This window comes from Primulina eburnea, chromosome 4, assembly GCF_022965805.1.
Source record: "Primulina eburnea isolate SZY01 chromosome 4, ASM2296580v1, whole genome shotgun sequence".
NCBI lineage: Eukaryota > Viridiplantae > Streptophyta > Magnoliopsida > Lamiales > Gesneriaceae > Primulina > Primulina eburnea.
Genome location: NC_133104.1, coordinates 41553512 through 41573685, shown reverse-complemented (window position 1 = coordinate 41573685; position 20174 = coordinate 41553512). Strand labels below are relative to the sequence as shown.

The 20174-nt window shown below is 34.3% G+C and overlaps 3 protein-coding genes across 6 annotated transcripts; 2 read left to right on the top strand and 1 right to left on the bottom strand.

Moving 5' to 3' along the window:
- The first annotated feature begins 993 nt into the window (after nucleotides 1–993).
- On the top strand, nucleotides 994–6611 carry LOC140829053 (protein STRUBBELIG-RECEPTOR FAMILY 3-like). Its single transcript, XM_073192013.1, has 16 exons — nucleotides 994–1756; nucleotides 1839–1968; nucleotides 2067–2138; nucleotides 2309–2374; nucleotides 2479–2550; nucleotides 2641–2712; nucleotides 2801–2872; nucleotides 3268–3333; nucleotides 3437–3502; nucleotides 3647–4011; nucleotides 4288–4628; nucleotides 5081–5352; nucleotides 5494–5632; nucleotides 5773–5894; nucleotides 5978–6134; nucleotides 6313–6611. The coding sequence occupies exons 1-16, from the start codon at nucleotides 1654–1656 to the stop codon at nucleotides 6385–6387; spliced, it is 2190 nt and encodes a 729-aa protein (XP_073048114.1). The 5' UTR covers nucleotides 994–1653; the 3' UTR covers nucleotides 6388–6611.
- A 3187-nt stretch (nucleotides 6612–9798) lies between these two features.
- On the top strand, nucleotides 9799–15461 carry LOC140829052 (E3 ubiquitin-protein ligase JMJ24-like). 4 transcript variants are annotated; one of them, XM_073192011.1, is made up of 14 exons: nucleotides 9799–9999; nucleotides 10218–10806; nucleotides 11053–11192; nucleotides 11263–11362; nucleotides 11471–11603; nucleotides 11695–11749; nucleotides 11964–12636; nucleotides 12768–13097; nucleotides 13419–13817; nucleotides 13910–13982; nucleotides 14213–14298; nucleotides 14761–14880; nucleotides 14983–15053; nucleotides 15170–15461. In XM_073192011.1, the coding sequence occupies exons 2-14, from the start codon at nucleotides 10276–10278 to the stop codon at nucleotides 15267–15269; spliced, it is 2811 nt and encodes a 936-aa protein (XP_073048112.1). In that variant the 5' UTR covers nucleotides 9799–9999; nucleotides 10218–10275; the 3' UTR covers nucleotides 15270–15461. The 4 variants fall into 4 exon arrangements, with proteins under 4 accessions (XP_073048112.1, XP_073048111.1, XP_073048113.1 ...); XM_073192010.1 differs by having other exon boundaries at nucleotides 9799–10032; nucleotides 11952–12636; XM_073192012.1 differs by having other exon boundaries at nucleotides 9800–9999; nucleotides 10218–10791; nucleotides 11952–12636.
- A 1725-nt stretch (nucleotides 15462–17186) lies between these two features.
- On the bottom strand, nucleotides 17187–19158 carry LOC140829049 (E3 ubiquitin-protein ligase RMA1H1-like). Its single transcript, XM_073192005.1, has 2 exons — nucleotides 19082–19158; nucleotides 17187–18270 (listed from the first exon to the last, which is right to left on the bottom strand). Exon 2 carries the CDS (start codon nucleotides 18223–18225, stop codon nucleotides 17641–17643), a length of 585 nt encoding a protein of 194 aa, XP_073048106.1. The 5' UTR covers nucleotides 18226–18270; nucleotides 19082–19158; the 3' UTR covers nucleotides 17187–17640.
- Nucleotides 19159–20174: the final 1016 nt, after the last annotated feature.

The window sequence follows — 20174 nt, the reverse complement described above, 5'->3', positions numbered from 1 at the left end:
GACGGTCTCATTAGTCGTATTTTGTGAGACCGATCTCTTATTTGAATCATCTATGAAAAAATATTATTTTTTTTGCTAAGATTATTATTTTTTTTGTGAATATCGATAGGGTTGATCTATCTCAGATATAAAAGATTCATAAGACTGTTTCACAAAAGATCTGCTAACAAAAAAAATAGCTGGCCTCTTGTAAAAGCTATATACTTTTGGCTCTTTGAGAATTGAGAATAAATGTTACGATCTAAACATGGAGTACACACTTTTCTTTCATTTTTCTAATCAAGTCCAAATTGAAAATTACCAAGTATCATTATTGTCGCTTGTCATACAATAATTGTTATTCTGATGCTAAAAGTTTTCGTTGTTGTCTTCTTCTGTCAAACCATACAAACTGGAAATTATAGCACGAAATATATGTAACTTAGTCGAATATTATAGTTGATCGTGATGGTACAAGTCAATTCATAACCATCAAGAATGAAATATATAATCTTAGTTTAAAAACCAGTTACATAATCAAACCATTGTTTTTACAATACCAAAAATTTTAGAGTAGGTCTCTTCTGAGACTGTCTCATGAATATTTATCTATGAGACGGATCAACCCTACTAATATTCACAATAAAAAGTAATATTTTTTCATGGATGACCCATCAATATAATTAAATAAGATAATGATTATAATGTGGAGTTTTTTTAAGAACTTAACCAAATATTTGACAAAATGATAGATAAATAATTAATATATATCTTATTTTTCACATCAAACGATTAAGTTTTCATGAAAAACATATCAAATATTACCCAAATTTTGTCATTTTGTTTATTTATAGTTGTTTTACATGTAATAATTATGGAAAAAATTGCTGCAATCCACGTAATTAATTTTTAATGTATAATACAATCAAATTGTCAACATGAGTAAGCCTACACTACATGTTCGAGAAGCCATTGTACCACACCAATATCACAGCTTTTTATTTTTATAATCCACTTTTCTTTTTTCTTTCAAATTAATATAAAGTATTCCAATGAAGTTCCAGCCTTCCGGTGCCCAGCAAAACTGCGTCATTTCTCTGCCCCTTTGTTATGGATAAGTATTTGTTTAACAGAAACGTAATCGGATCAGTGCTAATCCTAATCAAATTTTTTTAAAATGAAAAGGGATATTGGCAGTAAGTCTGTAATTCACCAACAACCAAACGTCAAATTCTTTAAAGTTGTCTATGAGCACTTTTTGAGAGGGAAAGCAAGAAAACAGAGTGCAAAGCCCCTGCTTTTATAATCATCCATCACAGTCAAGATTTCGCGGTTTGTTGTATGCGTATATTTTGCATTGTTTTTGACAAAAGGAGTTCTTGTTAAGGCTTTTCCCAAATGCCCAGATGGTTGGCTTCTTTTATGAATAATTTGCTTTCACAAAGTGTGTGACTTGTGTACGTTCCAGGAGTCTGCAGTTCTCGAATTGTCTTGGCTACAAGAAATTTTGCGTTGGGATTTTAAGGATTTTGGTTTCTGCTTTTTGGGCTTATGAACTCTGATTCTTCGGTTATTCGAGTTATTGAGGGGTTTTACTGAAGATTTTTGTGGAAGAATCTGGCAGAAAGAAAAGCAGGAAAGTTTTAACTATAGGCTGGCCATAGCTGATGACTGATGAGGCCTAGGTTGTATTTGAAGATCCGGATGTGGGTGGTTGTTTGTTTGTTGTTTCATTTTGCAGCGCCTTTGGTTTGTGGCTACACCGACCCTCGTGACTGTATGCAAAGAAAAACTGTTCTCTTCTTTTATTGGTTCAGTATTCCAGTTTTGATTTTCACTATGCTCTTCTGTATTCGCAGTATATGCTGTAATAAATTTATATGCTTCTTTGGGCGTGCCACCTCCTGGACCGATCATCTTTGGAGTAGACCCGTGCGGGCTTCCGAATTGGCAAGGATTGGAGTGTGAAAATGGAAACATAATAGGGATGTAAGATTTCTTTATATACATATTTTATTTTATTTTTTACGCTCGTGTATGGTATGGAACTGATTTGTGGATTGACTTTCGTACTCTCTGATTGATAGAACATTAAGTGGTGCGAATTTGGGAGGTGAACTCGATGATGATTTGGGGTCGTTTACCTCAATTAGACTGCTGTGAGTTCATTTCCACTGGCATCTTTCCTTTATTGCCTTGTTATTTGTCCTGTTATTTCGCCTTTACTTGTGAAGTCGTTGAAAGAAAATTCTGTGCTTTCACTTCATCGAATGGGCCATTACTAGTTATATGGAACCTCATGAAAGAATTTGTTCTTTCTCAAAAGCAGAGACCTAAGCAACAACCACATTGGAGGAAGTATACCAACTGATTTGCCCATCACTCTTAGAACCTTGTATGTTTCTTATCTCAAGTTTTCTTCCATTCGGAATTAACTTTTGTTGATACACTATTCTGAAATTCCTCCTCGTCCCCCCTCCCTAAAACCACAAACACTAGTAATCTTTCAGGTAATAAGTTGGTTGGAACCATTCCGGATACTCTATCCTCTTTAAGCGAATTGACAAATCTGTAAGTTTTTTATTCCATAAAACTGTTAATGAATGGTGGATTTTGCTGTTTATTATTGGTCATTGAACTTTTAGCTTTCAACATTCTCAGTTCTCTAAGCGACAATCATTTGACCGGACCAATTCCAGATGTCTTTCAACAGCTTGGCGGATTGGTTAACTTGTGAGTTATCTCTGTTCATGGAAGTGGCAGATCCCACAAAATCTACTAGGTCTATTTATGTTTGACGTCATTTATTATGATGACGCAGCGATGTATCAGGAAACAGTCTGACCAACGAATTGCCATACTCGATGGGAAATTTATCGTCTCTTACCACACTGTGAGTAATTTCCTTTGTTGCTCGTAAATTAGGCAACTTTCAGTTTCCAACATTTTTTTTCCTTGTAATAAGCAATTGAATTTAGCTTACTTTTCTGTAGAAAAATCATCAATTTGCAGAATCTATAGAATTGCTCCCCCAATCTTGTGGTGATTCAGTTCAAATTCTCTCACAGGCCTAGTATGTCATTATCATGAAAATAAAGTGGCCGATTTTGAAGCAATAGTCGGGGAATTTGAATTTGTTTATAAGATTTCATATGAAAGCAAATGTTTGGTATTTGTAAGCTGAAATAATATACCATTGAATTTTGACTAAAAACATGATCCTCGAAAAAATTTTTTTACTAGTGAAGTACCATAATACTTGCTGTTACCCATATTTGTTTAATGCAGGCATTTACAAAACAATCAGCTTTCTGGAACACTTGATGTTCTTCAAAATCTTCATCTGAGAGACTTGTATGGTTCTTGGATATCTGAAATTAGTTTTTCTGAAATACAATCAACTTTCTTTTATGAAGTGTTTATCTCAATGCTTATTGGGTTTTCGAATTCTGCTCAGGAACGTAGAAAATAATATGTTCTCTGGGACTATCCCTGAGAAATTGCTGAGCGTTCCCAATTTCAGGTAAAACTCTCAAGATAATTCTTCATTGTTTAGCTATTTTCTCTCTCTTGGACTATGAACCTCTAAATCTGTTACTTTTCCCTTATTGCGAGCCTTTTTTTTTCATAATTTTGCAACGTATTTCACATTTTTTTTGTGGTGCAGAAGAGATGGAAACCCTTTTGACTCTACTATCATACCATCTCCACCAGCCTCCTCTCCCCCATCGCATTCCGAAGTACTTTCTCCTCTTTTAGCTCCTGGAACTAAAGCAGATGGACCATCAGCATCTCAGTTACTAGGTGCTAGAAGGAAAGAGAAGAAGAGTAACATTACTTGGATTGGTATTGCAGGGTCGCTTGTGACTGGAATACTTGCCTTGGTGTTATGTCTGTTTATGTCTCGACATTGTAGAAGAAGATTGAGTGAAAAAAGCGCCAACAGTCACAGTATGGGAATGGACAATGTTCTCATGGATACTCACACACAGGACAAGTCTTTGAAAAAGCCTTTTCACCAAGTTCAGAAAGGTGATTCACTTTCTTAATTTTGTTTCATTCCCTTCCCAATTCCACAATCTGCACAAGCGAGAGTTTTTATATTGCCATTTTATTAAGAATTATTTTGCATCTATTTCCATTCACAAAAATAATTAACCCATCCTACTAGAAGATGCTGTGCAATAGATTTACAAAGCCATCTAATCTCGTTTCACAGTTCGATATGCGACGGGGTATCAAGGTTTTTGTTCTTTTCATTTGAGGATTATCATTTCCTTTTTCACCTTAGTAACTTTAATATTCCAGTGCCCAAGGAAGTGGTTTTATATCCAATTGTTGAAGATAGTCTTAGAAAGGACGTTGTTATGAAGCAAGGAATCGATCATAGCTCAAGTACGACAAGATTGGATGAGAAACGACTTCCTCCTGATGCCCCCCCCACGGCACCTGTTCCTTCTGAAAGCGTCGTTACAAATCCAATAATTACATGTTTAACCCCTAGAGAAAATGCTTCCGAGATTGTAGACTTTGCCAAGTTATTCACAATAGCATCTCTTCAACAGTACACTAATAGCTTTGCTCGAGAAAGTCTTATTGGGGAAGGCACGCTTTGCTCGGTTTACAGAGCCCAGCTTCCTGATGGAAAGGTAAGTAGTTTAATTTAGTGGACACCTTGCTGAATGAGAAGGTTCTTGTGCTTATTGTGAGGACTACAGTGTAATGATAGAAATTATGTTATTTGTGTAAAGATGCGAAATGCTATCTGTGCATTTTTGAGAGAATATTACCATGCCCGAAAAGCTTCTAACAAAAAGGACTGCATCGTGGCCATGGCTCCCACTAATCTAACTCAGTAAGTTGGTGGTGCATGCTTGTGCATGTGGCGGGGGGGTGGGGGTTGGGTGTTGCAGAGCACCTGATATACTAATATCTATTGTGATTGTACCTTAACATAATCTGATTTTCTCGGCGGAGCTGTGGTTTTCACTTTTTGTTTCTAAAAGGGATAGTACTTGTTTATTGTACCTTAAATTTTTTTCTCTCTTGTTCCTAACGTGTGTATATATCTTTTCACAAGGTTACTCCTCTGATTCTCCAGGTTCTAGTGGTCAAGAAACTAGACAAAGCCGCTTCAGGGAGACTGAATGATCGGCAATTCCTCGCGCTGGTGTCAACTATCTCCAAACTTCACCATGCAAATATAGTTGAACTTGTAGGTTACTGCCTTGAGCATGGACAACGCCTTCTTGTCTACGACTATTGCAGTAATGGGATGCTTAATGAGGCACTATCATTGGATGACGAGATCAATAAAAAGCTTTCGTGGAATGATCGCATGCATTTGGCACTTCAAGCTGCAAAAGCCCTTGAGTAAGTTTCATCAAGAATGATGTTTGAGAGGTCACTGAAGTTTCTAGTTTGATAAATGCTCATAGACTCCTGAATACCTTTTCTGGCCATTTCTTGAACTGTTAATATTAGGAGTCTCATTCTCCTTGTTTTTGCTTGAAGATATTTGCACGAGGTGTGTCAACCACCAATTGTTCATGGGAACTTTACGTCTGCTAATGTGTTACTAGATGATGATGTTGCCGTAAAAGTTTCTGACTGTGGTTTGGCTCCTTTGCTGTCATCCAACTTCTTCACTCAGGTATACTCTTTTTAGACACTTTACAATCTTATAGTTTGTAAAAGTTAGATACATAAAGAAAAACTGAATCTGAATAATCACCTTTAAATATTAAGTTCGGAACTGCATTGACTCGGAACTTAGATAAATATTTTGATTAGTTGCAAGGTTCGGGCTATGGTGCACCAGAACTCGAGTTGGGAAACTATTCTTGGCAGAGTGATGTGTACAGCTTTGGGGTTGTAATGTTAGAGCTTCTTTCCGGGCGAAAAGCTAATGACAGGTTAGAAAATCTTTTGCTGGAACACAATATAAGAGATGCCAATGCGGATGTATGAAAAATCTAACATGTACTCTCAAAAACAGGTTGCGTCCACGAGGGGAGCAATATCTGGTTAGATGGGCATTTTCACAGCTTCATGATATAGATGCATTATCAAGAATGGTTGATCCTTCTTTAGCTGGTGCTTATCCGACCAAGTCTCTATCTCGGCTTGCTGATATAGTATCACTGTGTATCCAGGTGACTCGATTCTTTATCCGTACCCAACTTTTATCAAACATATCGAACGGCCCTGTTAAATTTATTCGAATGTTATCTTCCCCAATCCCAAATCAACATTTGCTGTATTTAATCTTTGACTTGTTGAAATTAAAGAAAATGACACGTTTTAAATAATCTGTTTATTTCTGCTGCACAGCCTCAACCAGAATTCCGGCCACCAATGTCTGAGATTGTACAGAAGCTCTTGCGCATGATACAGAGAGATCTCTGAGTATACGTCCAGATCAAGTCTTGAAAAAGTTTTAGTAACTCTTGTTAAGACACTCAAATAGCATTATTGTACAATTTTTACAGTTAATGCGCAGAAAGGCCACAGCTCGAGCCTTGATGGGCCAACCATCTTCTTATTCCATAGGGTCGATCGCGACTGCATTTATTTCTCTTTATTTAATGATCTCAACAATTTTTAAAAGATTCAATCCTCCACTTTTTAAAGTACAAGTTTTTTCCAGTTTCAACCATGCGATGATATGGGTTTATTTTATTACAATGTGGTGGACTGGTGGTCTTTTAGCTAGAGGCAAAAACTTGTGTGAGACGGTCTCACGGGTCTTATTTGTGAGACGGATCTTTTATTTGGGTTATCCATGAAAAAGTATTATTTTTTATGCTAAGAGTATTACTTTTTATTGTGAATATGGGTAGGGTTGACCCGTCTCACAGATTAAGATCCGTGAGACGGTCTCACATGAGACTCACTCTTAGCTAGAATAGGACTCTCGGATAGATGTTTACGTTAATGCATCATTAAGGAGATGTATTCATTCTATATTTTTAAAACTTTTTTTAAATGATGGACTTTTGTGGAGTTATGTGTGCGATTTTAAGCAAAAAGCTAGAATTTCATAGTTGTTGACAAATTTTAAACTCTATAATTTTTTAATATATTAAATTGATTTACCCGGGTTAATATTATATTATTTCAAAATTATATGAATTTACATTAATTTTTTTTAAAAAAAAATTGGGTCACCCGGGCTTAAGCTCGGGTACAGGACTCTTTGGCTCCGCCCCTGGTTGAATGTGTTTTTATTTCATTAAATTCAATTAGAAATAGTTGGAATGTTAAATAAAAATAAGATTATTAATTCTAAAAATAGATTTAAGATAAGGAATTTCATCGTGGTTTTAAAATAATAATAATTATTAGATCAAATTCAATACGTGTCAATATTTGATGTTTGGTATCGTTGTGTGTTTTCGGTCATTTATTTGAATTTCTACTAAACTTAATTTGTTATTTAATTGAATTGCGTTATTTTCTTCAGAATAATTTCATTTATTTTAACTATTAACAAAATTCACTTCTTCTATTTACCTTAGATTAAATTAAATAATTTATATCCTAATAATTCGACAATAGTCTATGTGGGAACGACTTGGATTCTATCCAATTATATTATAACTTGACCTAGTGCACTTGCTAGCTTTCCCAATCGAAATCGTTGGTCAAGATGGATTTTTATTGAATTTTATAGAAGAATCTTATAGAATTGTAAAACAAATTTCATAGACTCTTATAAACTTTTTTTCAAGATTTTTGTAAACTTTTTCATAGAATTATGTGAATTCTGTAATTTATAACTGTGATTTATTTTTTTATTAATTTCATTCAAATAATTATTGGACATATATAACCTCTTCAATTTTAAATTATTTTTTATTTATGAATGTAAAAGAATTTTACTTACTTAAGAGTTAAATCAATTTAATTTGTGAAAAACGACAAATGAACTATACAATTGATTGAAATAAAATTTTCAATTCTTTATGTCAATTCAACATATTAATGAACAATATTTGTATAAGTTCAAAATAAAATTTTATTAAAGATACAATCAAAATAATGAGTAGTTTTTTATTTTTAAAAAAATCTAATTATTATTGAAAACTTGATCAACATCGCTCAACATTCCATTATCTATGATATCTCTGAATGCATTAGTATTTGCTCGTTGTTGTTCTTGAGTATCAAATAACCGATCACAATTGTCACATACATAAATTCGTGTCGATGAAGACAATTGAGTTTCATTAGCTGGTTCAATTTGAAATTCATCAAATCGACATTTATTTCAAAGAAAATTGTGTAATCCAGCACGAGTCAATACAAGCTCTTTTTGGTTCATATATGGAAATGGAGAATTCATCTTGAATATTTTGAACCGTGATTTAAATATGCCAAATGTTCAATCAATAACATTATTCAAATAATCATGATGAAGATCGAAAAATTCTTTAACACCTTCAGGATGATGACCTTGACTTATGAATTCTTGAAGATAATATCTTACATCTCGAAAAAAGAGTCAATAATTGACATCGATTTGGATATCCACTATCCACTAAAAAATATTTACCCATCAAATCATATTTATAGAGTTAATTAACAAATAAATAATATACATGATCTTTGAAAACTTCAAAAATATAAATAGTCATGTAATATACAAGCTATATGTCAAAAATAAAAAAATAAACAATACAATTATTTGTACTTGTAAATAAATAATAAGTATGTTAAAATATTTGTAATTAGGATAACTATATAAAATTTTAATATATTTAATTTATTATAGTTATTCTTGTATGTGTGTTGATAAACTTATAAACTTATAGTTATTCTGTGTTTACATAGAATACCACTAGACTTTTATAGAGTATATAAAAGTCTAATTTAAATATCTCTAGATTTTAAACTCCATAAAAACCATAAAAAATTTAGAACCAATACATCCCCTAAAAGTTTACGTCGACTTAGTTAATATTTATATAATATTTTATGCCTTCTGATTTTATAATTATCTTCAAAATCATAACGAATTGATTGGATATTGTTTACATAAATTTGGTAAAAAGAAATACATTATTAGAATCATTTCATGTATTTGTTTACAACTTTCTACAATTTTTACTAATTCTAAATCGAATTTTTGCATTCATAATTTATATTTTCTTTCTATTACATGGACAACCTAAAGGTTGTTTTTGTTTGGTCAGACATGATTATTAATACTAGTGTATCGACACACGTATAATATTTTTTTTATAATTTATTTAGTTTATATTTCAATAAAGATAAAACTATAATTATAAGAAATAATGTGAGACTATACTATATTTTTTTATGTATAAATTAAAAATTAAATAGAAAAAAAGAAAGAAAGACTCTAACAGAAATTAAACCTACAACTTGACGTTTAAAAAACAAATACTGTATCAGCTGAGTTACATATGACATACATTAAAATCTTGATACTTTACATATATATCAATAACAACAAAAAATTTGTTATTATGAGTGTCTCAAACTTAATAATATAATTAGTAAAATATGCATACGCATTGTATGTGTTATTATTATTTTTAATTTGATCAAATAATTCTAAATAATTAACGCGAAATTATTTTCAATTTAAAAAAGTTGTTCGATAAAAAAAAGAAGTTTTGTTTAGATTTTTTATTATTTAAAATATGGAATGAGTTGAGGAGGTTTTTAGTAAAGTAAAAAAATAATTATAAAATTAAATGATTTGTATATTCTGAAAATATTATAGTCGAATCATACGCGATGCGCGAACAGATTTTCATAATTTAAAAATACTCTGAGTAACAATCCAAATCAATTTTGCTTATTGTCTCTTTCATTCCTTTTGAAACACAAAATCCGTGCGATAAATTCCCACAATTTGAAAATGATAATTCTTAATTTGAGATTTGTTTGCCCCAACTCCGGTGGATAGGTCCGGCGCCTGTTCTTTGTTTCTTTCTCCCCGTCGGCGCTTGGTGAAACGCATATCACACTATAAAACCTGTATACGTGGTACGCTCGGGCTCATCTATCTGATTTTTTAAGGTTATGTTCTGTTTCGAAGTTAATTGATAATACGAGTCCGTGATCTTTATGTCGAATTCTCTAGCTGGGTTTAGTTCTATAGTTCAAAGGGAATTTCTTTGTTGAATTGGTTTAATCGAAGATGAATTGCTACTTGTTGAGGGTGTTTGCTTTTAAAATTTATGTTTGAACTGTGATGATGACAGGTAGAGAGTACACGATTTTGAGTGTTTTCTTGCAATAAAATCTTGAGAAGACACTTTTATGACGGACCATCCCCAATTGTCCTCTGGCGTAGGTGAGGACAATATTGGGATTCCTGATGATTTGCGGTGTAAGAGGTCCGATGGGAAACAATGGAGATGCACCGCCATGTCCATGCCTGATAAGACAGTTTGCGAAAAGCATTACATCCAGGCAAAGAAGAGGGCAGCAAATTCTGCAATACGTGCGAGTATGAAGAAAACTAAGAGGAAATTTGTTGGTGGAAGTGATGTCAACGTGGAAAGCAAGAGTGACGTTATGGATCTACCACTCAGTGCACAATTTAGGGACCATTCTGGCTTGGCCTCTGGTACGAAGAAAAAGGATAAATTACTAAAAGGACAGGTTAATTATTCACCTGAAATACCCTCAGGAAGGAGCTTTTCAGCTCGAAGTTCTCTAAGGTCAACCGATGACCTTGACGGATCAGAGTATGAGGAAAGTCCAAGGTCTTGTAGAACACCGCCAACTTCTGCTGTGGATTCATCCAGAAGCAGATCACAAAAGACATTTGAGGTTAGTCCTACAATGGTGAGTGGCGTGGTCGATTCTACGCAAAATCAAATCATTCTACTTTCCCTGTGTTTCTCTAGTCTGTCCTACCTTCCAAAACTTTTTAGGACTTGATTGGAAGTTTATTTTTTCACCGTATGGAGGTTGTGATTGAGGTTTAGACACAATTACATACAACAGTTGTTCAGTTCCTACCACTAGTTTCTTAAGTAGAATGCTTATTTGTCATTTGTAAATTCTATTGAGGGGCACTTTTCATTTCAGGGGACTTCTGATGGAAGCTTGGAATCTTCTGATGATACTAGGGGACAACCTTGCCATCAATATCGTCGTAGTGACAGGGAAATGATTTGGTGCCTTAAATGCGATAGAAGAGGATATTGTGATTGTTGCGTCTCTACTTGGTGAGACAATTATAATTTTCGAAGGATTTGTTTCTCGTTTCCCCCCTACACGTGACCCATTATTTGTCAGGTATCCTGGCATCCCAGTGGAGGAGATTCAAAGGGTTTGTCCTGCATGTCGTGGTACATGCAGTTGTAGGGTTTGCTTACGAGGGGATAATCTGATTAAGGTTTTATATTTTCCCTAAGCAGTTTGTCCTTAGGATTTTTGATAATTTGCAAGTTGTTCAAGATGTATTATGAATTTCCTAACATTTTCTTATATATGTTCTGGGAAGACGAGGATACGCAAAATACCAGCCAAAGAAAAATTGCAGTACCTCTACTGTCTTTTATCTGCAGTGCTTCCGATAGTGAAGAAGATTCATTCTGAACAGTGTTCTGAGGTACAGCTGGAAAAAAGACTTCGAGGTATGTTGCATTTGGATCTTAGTAGTATATTGAGGCTGATCCGGGGATTGCATCTTCCATGTTGGTAATTATTTTTTTATCACAATTGCAGGAAACGGAATAGACCTTGTCAGGACTAAATTAAGTGCTGATGAGCAGATGTGTTGGTAAGTGTATGAAGATTATCATACTGAAAATGTTTTATTCTTCTATCAGTTTTCTTCTCCCTGGTGAGCGGGGAATGCTAATGGCATATTTCTGGTCACAAATGTGTTTTCGCTTCTTTTTGTATGCTTATGTTGAGCCGATTAAATTTCTTTTGATCGAATAAAATATGATTTGTGAATCTTTGTAACACCTGTTTTTCAGCAATTCCTGCAGGATGCCCATCATTGATTATCATCGACACTGCATAAAGTGCTCATATGATCTGTGCCTTAACTGCTGCAAGGATATTAGAAAAGCATCCGACCCTTCGGAAAAGTTGGAATTGAATGACATTACTGGTGAAAGTGATGATCAAGTTGAAGTAACGATATCTGGGCACATAAAGTTAGCAGATGTTAAGCTAAATTTGTTTAGAAGGTATCCTGATTGGAAAGCTAATGCTGATGGCAGCATTTCGTGCCCTGAAAAGGAATATGGGGGTTGTGGGTCATACCTTTTAACTTTAAAGCGCATCTTTAAGATGAATTGGGTTGCAAAACTTGTAAAAAATGTTGAAGAAATGGTCGATGGTTGCAAGGTACGTAATTCTGATAGCCTGGAGAAAACTGGATTTGACCTCAGGCAATGCCAGGCTGCTAATAGAGAGAAAGATGATAATCTTTTGTATCATCCATCTTCACAAGATATTAAAAATGAAGGGATTGGAGACTTCAGAATGCACTGGAACAAGGGGAAACCTGTTATCATTAAGGAGATTTGTGATACATCTGCAATGTCCAGCTGGGATCCTGTGGTCATATGGGAAGGAATTAAAAAGATGAACGAAGAGAAAACTAAAGATGCCGACAGAGTTGTGAGAGCTGTTGATTACTTTGATTGGACTGAGGTAGATTGGAATTAACTTGCTTGATTTTGTTGGTATCTAGTGTCGTGCTTAATCTTTTATCCTCAAATTTGATGCTGCTCTGCCACTCTCTAAAACCTGCATTTTAATTGTTTTTGCTACGGGAATTGCAGATTAATATTGAACTCGGGGAGTTTATGAAGGGATACTTTGATGGTAGAATTCATGAAAACGGTCTGCCACAGTTGTTAAAATTGAAGGATTGGCCTTCTCCAAGTGCTTCAGAAGAGTTTCTGTTGTGCCATAGATCTGACTTCATCAGTAAACTTCCCTTGCTCGAGTTCATCCATTCCAAGTGGGGTCTCCTAAATGTTGCTGCAAAATTGCCTCATTATTCCTTGCAGAATGACGTGGGTCCTAGGATATCTATTACTTATGGGATACGCGAAGAGATTGGTCAGGGTGATTCGACAGATAATCTTCATCTTAATATGCGTGACATGGTGAGAGACGAGTTTCTTATCTCTGCAATATTTCTAGCTAATGGCGCTGTATAATTGTGTAATTTTGTTGTTCTGCGCTATTTTTTTGACCGACCCATTGCACATGTTCATGAGTTAAGGCCTTAAGGAATCCTAAAGGATGAGAATAGTGGATAGAAGGACAGAGGTTGGAGCTTTCTTTGTTTTGCCCTTACTCTCATCTGAAATTCCCACCGAGGAATTCATCATACCCTGTCCTTTTCTTCTCAGATTGTTTTAATTTACATCCAACTGCCATGTCGAAGATATTTAGAGGACTAAGCTCTTCCCTTCTGTGATCAGGTATTCCTTTTGGTTCATACTAGTGAAGTGGACTTACTAGGTATGCCTACCAAGAATGAGACAATGCAAACGTCTGGAGGAATATCTGCTGACAAAAAATCATGTAGTAACCCTGATAGTCACTTGAAATTATCACCTGGTGGAGAGGATGGTCCTGTCACAATTGTTCATCTAACTGATACAATGGAAAGGGATGTCCACGAAACCAACAGAAGTTTCCTTAACAAAGAGACAGCTGTCAATTACGCGGAGAATAGAGCTGGAGAAAACAGTTCTCACAAGTCTCAAGTTGGAGGTTTATGGAATGTGTTCCACCGAAAGGATGTACCGCTACTGATTGGGTATATAAGAAGTCACTGGAAGGAACTTGGGAGGACGGACGATATCATTAATGATAATGTGATTTATTTTTCTTGGTTTAGCAACTTAAAGTTGATCCTTTACAAAGATCATATGATTGTCTTTGTTGCTAATGTACTCTTTTACTTTAGGTATCTCGGTCTCTTTATGATGGGGTAATATATTTGAATAGGTATCACAGAAGACAGCTGAAAGAAGAATTTGGTAGGTGGCAAAGTTTTTATGATTATGGCTTGTTTATAACTTTTGCAGACTATACAGTTGCTTGGGCGACTGGTTTTTTGCTATGTATGCGGTCGTGCCAAACGTTCTTGTCTTGAATACATCTTTTACTCCATAATGAGCATAATTTTGCATGTCTAAAATGTATTGCTAGTTTGCTACTATAGAGATATGTATTTTTTTTTGTTGAATTAGTTTTACTCTTTTCTCAGGAGTGGAGCCTTGGTCATTTGAACATCGTATAGGTGAAGCTATCTTCATCCCTGCTGGATGTGCTTTCCAAGCAAGGCATATTCAAGTGAGTCACAGATTTTATTCTTCTGTTAGCATGTTTGACTAGCTATTTACGTGTTTGCTCGAGCTGAAAAGATATCAGTCATATTAGTCCCAAATGGTTCTCATCTTATTCCACCCTTACGATTAAAGATGTGATTATACTTTAAGTGACCTGGAACATTGTTGCCTTGAATATGTCCTTAATATATAACAGTTTCTTCAAGGAGCCTTATCTCGATATCTCTCTCTGGCCTGCTTGGTTCTTTAACTAACATGGTATCTTGGATCCGCTTTGAACCTTAGTAGCATTTTAGCATGAATTTGGGGAGTAAAGTTTTTAGGGATTCTGTTGTGTATATTACTAGGGAGCAACTTGCATAAATCTGATTGCCGAGGCACTTTTTTCATATAGTTAAGGATCTGAAGATTTTTTGAAAGTTCAAATGTAAACTAAGCTTGTTTATTTCAATCGTGCAATTTCCAGTCCTCAGTTCAGTTGGGCCTCGATTTTCTCTCTCCTGAAAGTCTACCTGAGGCTGTAAGATTGTCTGAAGAAATTCGAGGTCTTCCAAATGACCATGAAGCAAAACTTCAAATATTGGAGGTCAGGGTTATTCTCGTTTTCTTCACCACCTATCCCATGGGTTGCTTAGTTGTCAGTCTTTATTGTTTTGTTGAAGTAATCTGGACCATATAATAATTTCAGGTGGGAAAAATATCGTTATACGCCGCAAGTTCAGCCATCAGAGAAGTTCAGAAGATAGTTCTTGATTCAAAGTAAGCAGTCCTTAAGATGCAACCTTGTTATCATTTCAAACTACGATAGCTATAGAAGGTACAGCAATGGATCGATAGGTTAATGGGGTCTTTTTTTGTGTGTATTTTTGCTGCAGGCTCGGCCCGGAACTTGGTTTTGAGGATCCTAATCTAACCTCATTGGTATCCAAACATTTGGAAAGCATGGTTAAACAAAGACAGGTAACTTGTTCTTGACCACCTTTTAAGATGTATATGATATAGGTCGAAATATTTCCCAAATGTTAGTGCTTCACAAAATGTGAATGTATCGTCTTGTATTTCTTCTTGGCAAAACTGCACCAACTTGCTTTTTGCAATTTTTCCATGTTTATTTTAGCCCGTGAACACGATAACTTGGATATATAGAATAATTATTGTTTATGCATACATATATTAATTTTTTTATAAATGCATTCTCTTGGTTTTCACATATTTCAATCTAAAGCTGCTTTAGAAGAAACTAATGTAAGAAATGCATTTTTTGCAAGACATAAATTAAAATTGACTTCAACTCGAAAGTTGGAGCATAATCATTTGACTACCAATCAAGAAGTATCCAACGTGAGAAGTTTAAGAACCAAAAACCAACAAACGAGTAATAAAAGAGAGAACCGATTTATAATTGAATTTTGTACGTGCGTGAAGAAATCTAGATTATTTTTACTTTTATTCATGGAAAGTTGGATAACCGACACTTTTAACCAAGTAGAGGTTGATTTGGTCTACTAGGGGGTTTATAGCTTGAATCAAGTCACAAAAATAAAATGCAAATAAATTAAAATTTAATGCCACAAATTTAGCCAATATTTTTTTCGTTTTCAAACAAAAAAACGTCAATTGCTAATTTTAATTTTCAATATCATCTTTTAGATGTTGGAATTTTCCGGTGTCCAAATATTAAATCATATATAAAGTTTGGACCTTATATCATATATAAAGTTTATTAGATGAATTAGTGTCATGATTATTTTTCTCAATCCCCAAATTACATTTTTTTAACGGAAAATTAACTTTATGTAATTTTTTTAAAAAAACTTATTTAAAAATAAACAAATTTTAAATTTTAGTGTCTTGAATATGATTGACAATTTTCCACATAGATAGGAATCCCGGAAAAACCTAAAATGAGGTGGGTTTGGAGACTAATATTTGTGTTTCGGCGTCGGGTTCAGGAATATTCTCGAAATAGCTCAAGGACATCGAACCGCCTCGATAATAATAATATTAATAACAATAATAATAAGTTCAGATCCGGGGATTCCCCGAACCCGTTCCATCCTCCGCAACATTACTATTTTTGAAGCTGGCAAGTCATTTAGTCTTTCTTATAACATATTTGATCGGAATCCGAGTTAAACTTCGAGCAACTTTAACTTTAAAAAACTCATTTTGGACATTTACAATTTTTTGTGGATCACAAAAATTATGCAATCAAGTGTCAGAAAATCGCATGAAACGGATTTATAAACAGAGAAATCGAACAATAACGACCGTGATCATCGTATAATATATAGTAGATGGTTTTTTTTTGCGAGTACTCACGAGAGAGATATTTTAGATTTAAAAAGATACTCTTGATGTATATCCATATTTCCCTTAATTAGCTTTGCCTCAAAATGTCGGCCGTCTCCGAGAGTAAAATCGGTAACCCTCCAAGCCGTGTGAGGGAAGAAGCAGCTGTTTGAACTGCTCCCCACGAGAATTTACAGAAACTTTTCGTTCTTGGAGATCTGATGCCACTTTCTACAACCTTTCTGATGGAAGTTTCTTGGCTTTTCACGAGAACATGAAAATCCAGTACAGCTCAGGTATGAAACTTTTCGACATTGGTACATTTACATTTGGCGCTCGTTTATAAGTTTTTTTTACAAATCAATTGTGGTGATATGTTAAAATTAAAACTCAATATCAAAAGCTAAATATGGTAAGATTTAGATTTGAACTTAATACTACAAAAAATATAGTAAGATGGACACTTAACTCAACTCAAAAGCCAGTTCAAGGAAGATGAATATTCAAGTTCTTAAAATACAATTCTCAACTATTTATCCATGTGAGACATTTAGTACACCTTCTTCGCACTTAAGAATAAATGATTAAAGTGTGAAATTTACAAAATATTATGGGATGATCCATGTGACAGTATAATACACAATAGTGAGTCTTGACACTATATCATATTAAGGTACATGGGATATTTAAAATGAGATGAGATATCCTGCCTGTTTTTTGGGGGGTTACGGGCTCTCGAGACAAGCTACGGAAGCCATGATTATAGTGAAGCCTACAAGGTATTGCGGGATCGTGCTCTCATTCTGTTTTATTGCAAAGACTCGACTCTTTTTCTTGCCAGTGTTTGTGTCGTCTCCAAATATTTGTTCGAGATCAACAACTAATTATCGTGATTCAAATATCATTTCAATGAAGTCACCGTTATACAGGACTGCAAAATATCATCTCTTCGACAAACAGGGAAAAAGAAAAAAGTCCCAAAATTTTATACAAATTATACAAAAGATATATATATATATATATATATATATATATATATATATGGTCATGAAGCTCAGAACAACAGAAGACAGGAGAGAATGCAGCAGAACAGAAAAATGGTAACCCTGTTCAAAGATTTATCAGCTTGTATCTCTTGCCTTCTTGACCGTGTGCTGTTGCTCCCAACAGAGTGATACGAGTTTGGATACGTATATAAACTTTGCGAATTGCCAAATACTCTTGCATAGACCATTTCCCCAAACATACCCACCGAGTCAGAATGAAAGGTTGATGAAGAATCTGGTATATTCCGCTCATTCTGATGTGAAGGGAGGTGCTGTATGCCACTGGCAGAAGGTCTAGGAGGGATGGTGTCGGCTTCTTGTTCAGGTTTGGAAAAAGATAGTCCCCTGCCGTATAAAGGGATCATGGTTTTCTCAGAAATTTCGGCCTTGCAAACTGGGCATTGGGGGAGCTCATTTGGGGGGAGCGACACGCTCTGGGAATCAAACCATTTGTATATGCAGGGCCAGCAGTAGAGGTGGCCACATAGCGTCACCACTGGATCACGAGCAAAATCCAAGCATATGCTGCAATCGAAACAAGCAGAAATATTTTCAGGTCTCCATTCTTGCACAAAGTACTGCTGAAACGCCATTAGCTGAATTTTCGTACTTCTTTATGGCTTGGGATCCTTTAGACTCTGCAAAGAAAAGAATCTGTTGTCAGGACGAATTTCTTCAGGTAGATACATATGGAACTACTGCGTGGTATGCAAGAGATGAAGTACTAAAAACCGGTCAAATTCAATACAGAGAGGTCTTTTGTGATTCTAATAGGACGGCTACAACCTACATGGTGGAAAACTTCAAATTCTCAACTTAGCAGGAAATTTATTCGCGGAAAATTGTTTTATTGGAATAACGATGATTCTCAAAGGTGATAAAATTACATCATATAGAAATAAACTTAATTTTTGAAATAAAATAACATAAGATAAATCTTTGCATCTCAATAACAAATCTTTCAGAACATAACAACTTCAATGGTAAATCAATGGAAATTTTCCTGGATAATCCCGAACAAGTACCCATACATTATTCACACATTCAGCGTGATTCGTATCCAACCTAAACCCAGAGAAACCCAATTTTCTACGTCGATCTAATTGATTGGCCGAGCTGATGCACAACTCTGCTCGGAGCATATGATCCAGAGTACAGCAGTAAAAGAATTTGACAGTGATTATGCGAGCGCGCACAAAACACTCCTTTTGTTCAAACTACGGATTGTTACCAGTACTTTCCCAAAAAAAATCATCCAAGCAACAAAGAGACGATAAAACCCCGAAATTCTTTTGATAAATTTACATTAAAAAAAAAACAACCCAAGAACACAATCAAGAAGCAAAACTTCCGATCGCTAAAATTAAAGATTGTGAAAAAGATGGAGATCAAATTTAAAAATCAGAATTAATAATCAGATAGAACACAATCAGCAGCTCGATTTGGTACCTCAAGCGCAAAGGTGGAAGGTAGAGAACTTGTTAGATCAAACAACGATTCTCGCATGAGCATTAAATAAATGCGCATTAATTATTTATTATAATAAATGCGCATTAATTATTAAAACTTTTACAATCACGACTAGTAAAAAAACATTATTAGATGTTGAGAAAATCATTATAATATACAAACAGCAAAAAACACACACGATATACATAATAAATTACATTAAATTTTTTTTTTTATTAAATCGTCTCACGAATCAATTTTTATGAAACATATTTATCCGAACTATGAAAAAAATTATTTTTCATATCAAAAATATTACTTTTGACTCTAAATATTTACAGAGTTGAAATATCACCATCTCATGAGAAATCTAATCAATAAATTAATATGTGAGATCGTCTCACTATATAACTAGTCAATAAATATAATTTTTTTTCTTTGATTCACAAAAATAATTTTACCATATGAATTATTGGATTTGTTACTTTATATGTAGTGTCTACAATATATAAAATTATTATTATTAAATGATATTATTGATTTATTGGTGTGTGTGTAAATATTTAATGAAATGAATAAATCGTGTTCTCTATATTATAAAAAGATGATATTGTATGAAATTAAAGTAAAAGAATGCTGCATAATAATATTCAAAAGGAGAAAGAAAAGAGAAATAAATGAGCAACGAAATCAACGTGGGCCGGCATCTGAGAAATAACTTTTCTTCTAGATCCGAAATAGTTCCAAGTTCTTCTAGAAGAAGGCAACAAATGCAAGCAATGTGGCAGATGCAACCCACAAAGTAAACACATGTGTTTGACTCCCCCGATCCCCGTCATTATCTGATTTATTTTATGTTACGTATGTGAGCATTGTTCTCATTATAAGATGGATGACCAAGATTTGTCCATGCATATATATATAGGATCCATTTTTTTTTGAAATTGTATGTGTGTCAAGATCTTACCCGTTGAAATATATATATATATATATATATATATATATATATATATATATAAATAGATAAAATTTTAATATTAATACAAGAAAATTTTAAAAAGTTAATTTTTTTGAAAAAGAAAAAAACAAAGAA

Coding starts and splice junctions, on each gene's coding strand:
- LOC140829049 (XM_073192005.1), bottom strand. CDS start 18,225: ATGGCGTTTCAGCAGTACTTTGTGCAAGAATGGAGACCTGAAAATATT.
- LOC140829053 (XM_073192013.1), top strand. CDS start 1,654: ATGAGGCCTAGGTTGTATTTGAAGATCCGGATGTGGGTGGTTGTTTGT. Junction 2,873..3,267: donor TTATCGTCTCTTACCACACT/GTGAGTAATTTC, acceptor TGTTTAATGCAG/GCATTTACAAAACAATCAGC. Junction 5,895..5,977: donor GGGCGAAAAGCTAATGACAG/GTTAGAAAATCT, acceptor TCTCAAAAACAG/GTTGCGTCCACGAGGGGAGC.
- LOC140829052 (XM_073192010.1), top strand. CDS start 10,276: ATGACGGACCATCCCCAATTGTCCTCTGGCGTAGGTGAGGACAATATT. Junction 13,983..14,212: donor ACAGCTGAAAGAAGAATTTG/GTAGGTGGCAAA, acceptor CTCTTTTCTCAG/GAGTGGAGCCTTGGTCATTT. Junction 14,881..14,982: donor CAAAACTTCAAATATTGGAG/GTCAGGGTTATT, acceptor TAATAATTTCAG/GTGGGAAAAATATCGTTATA.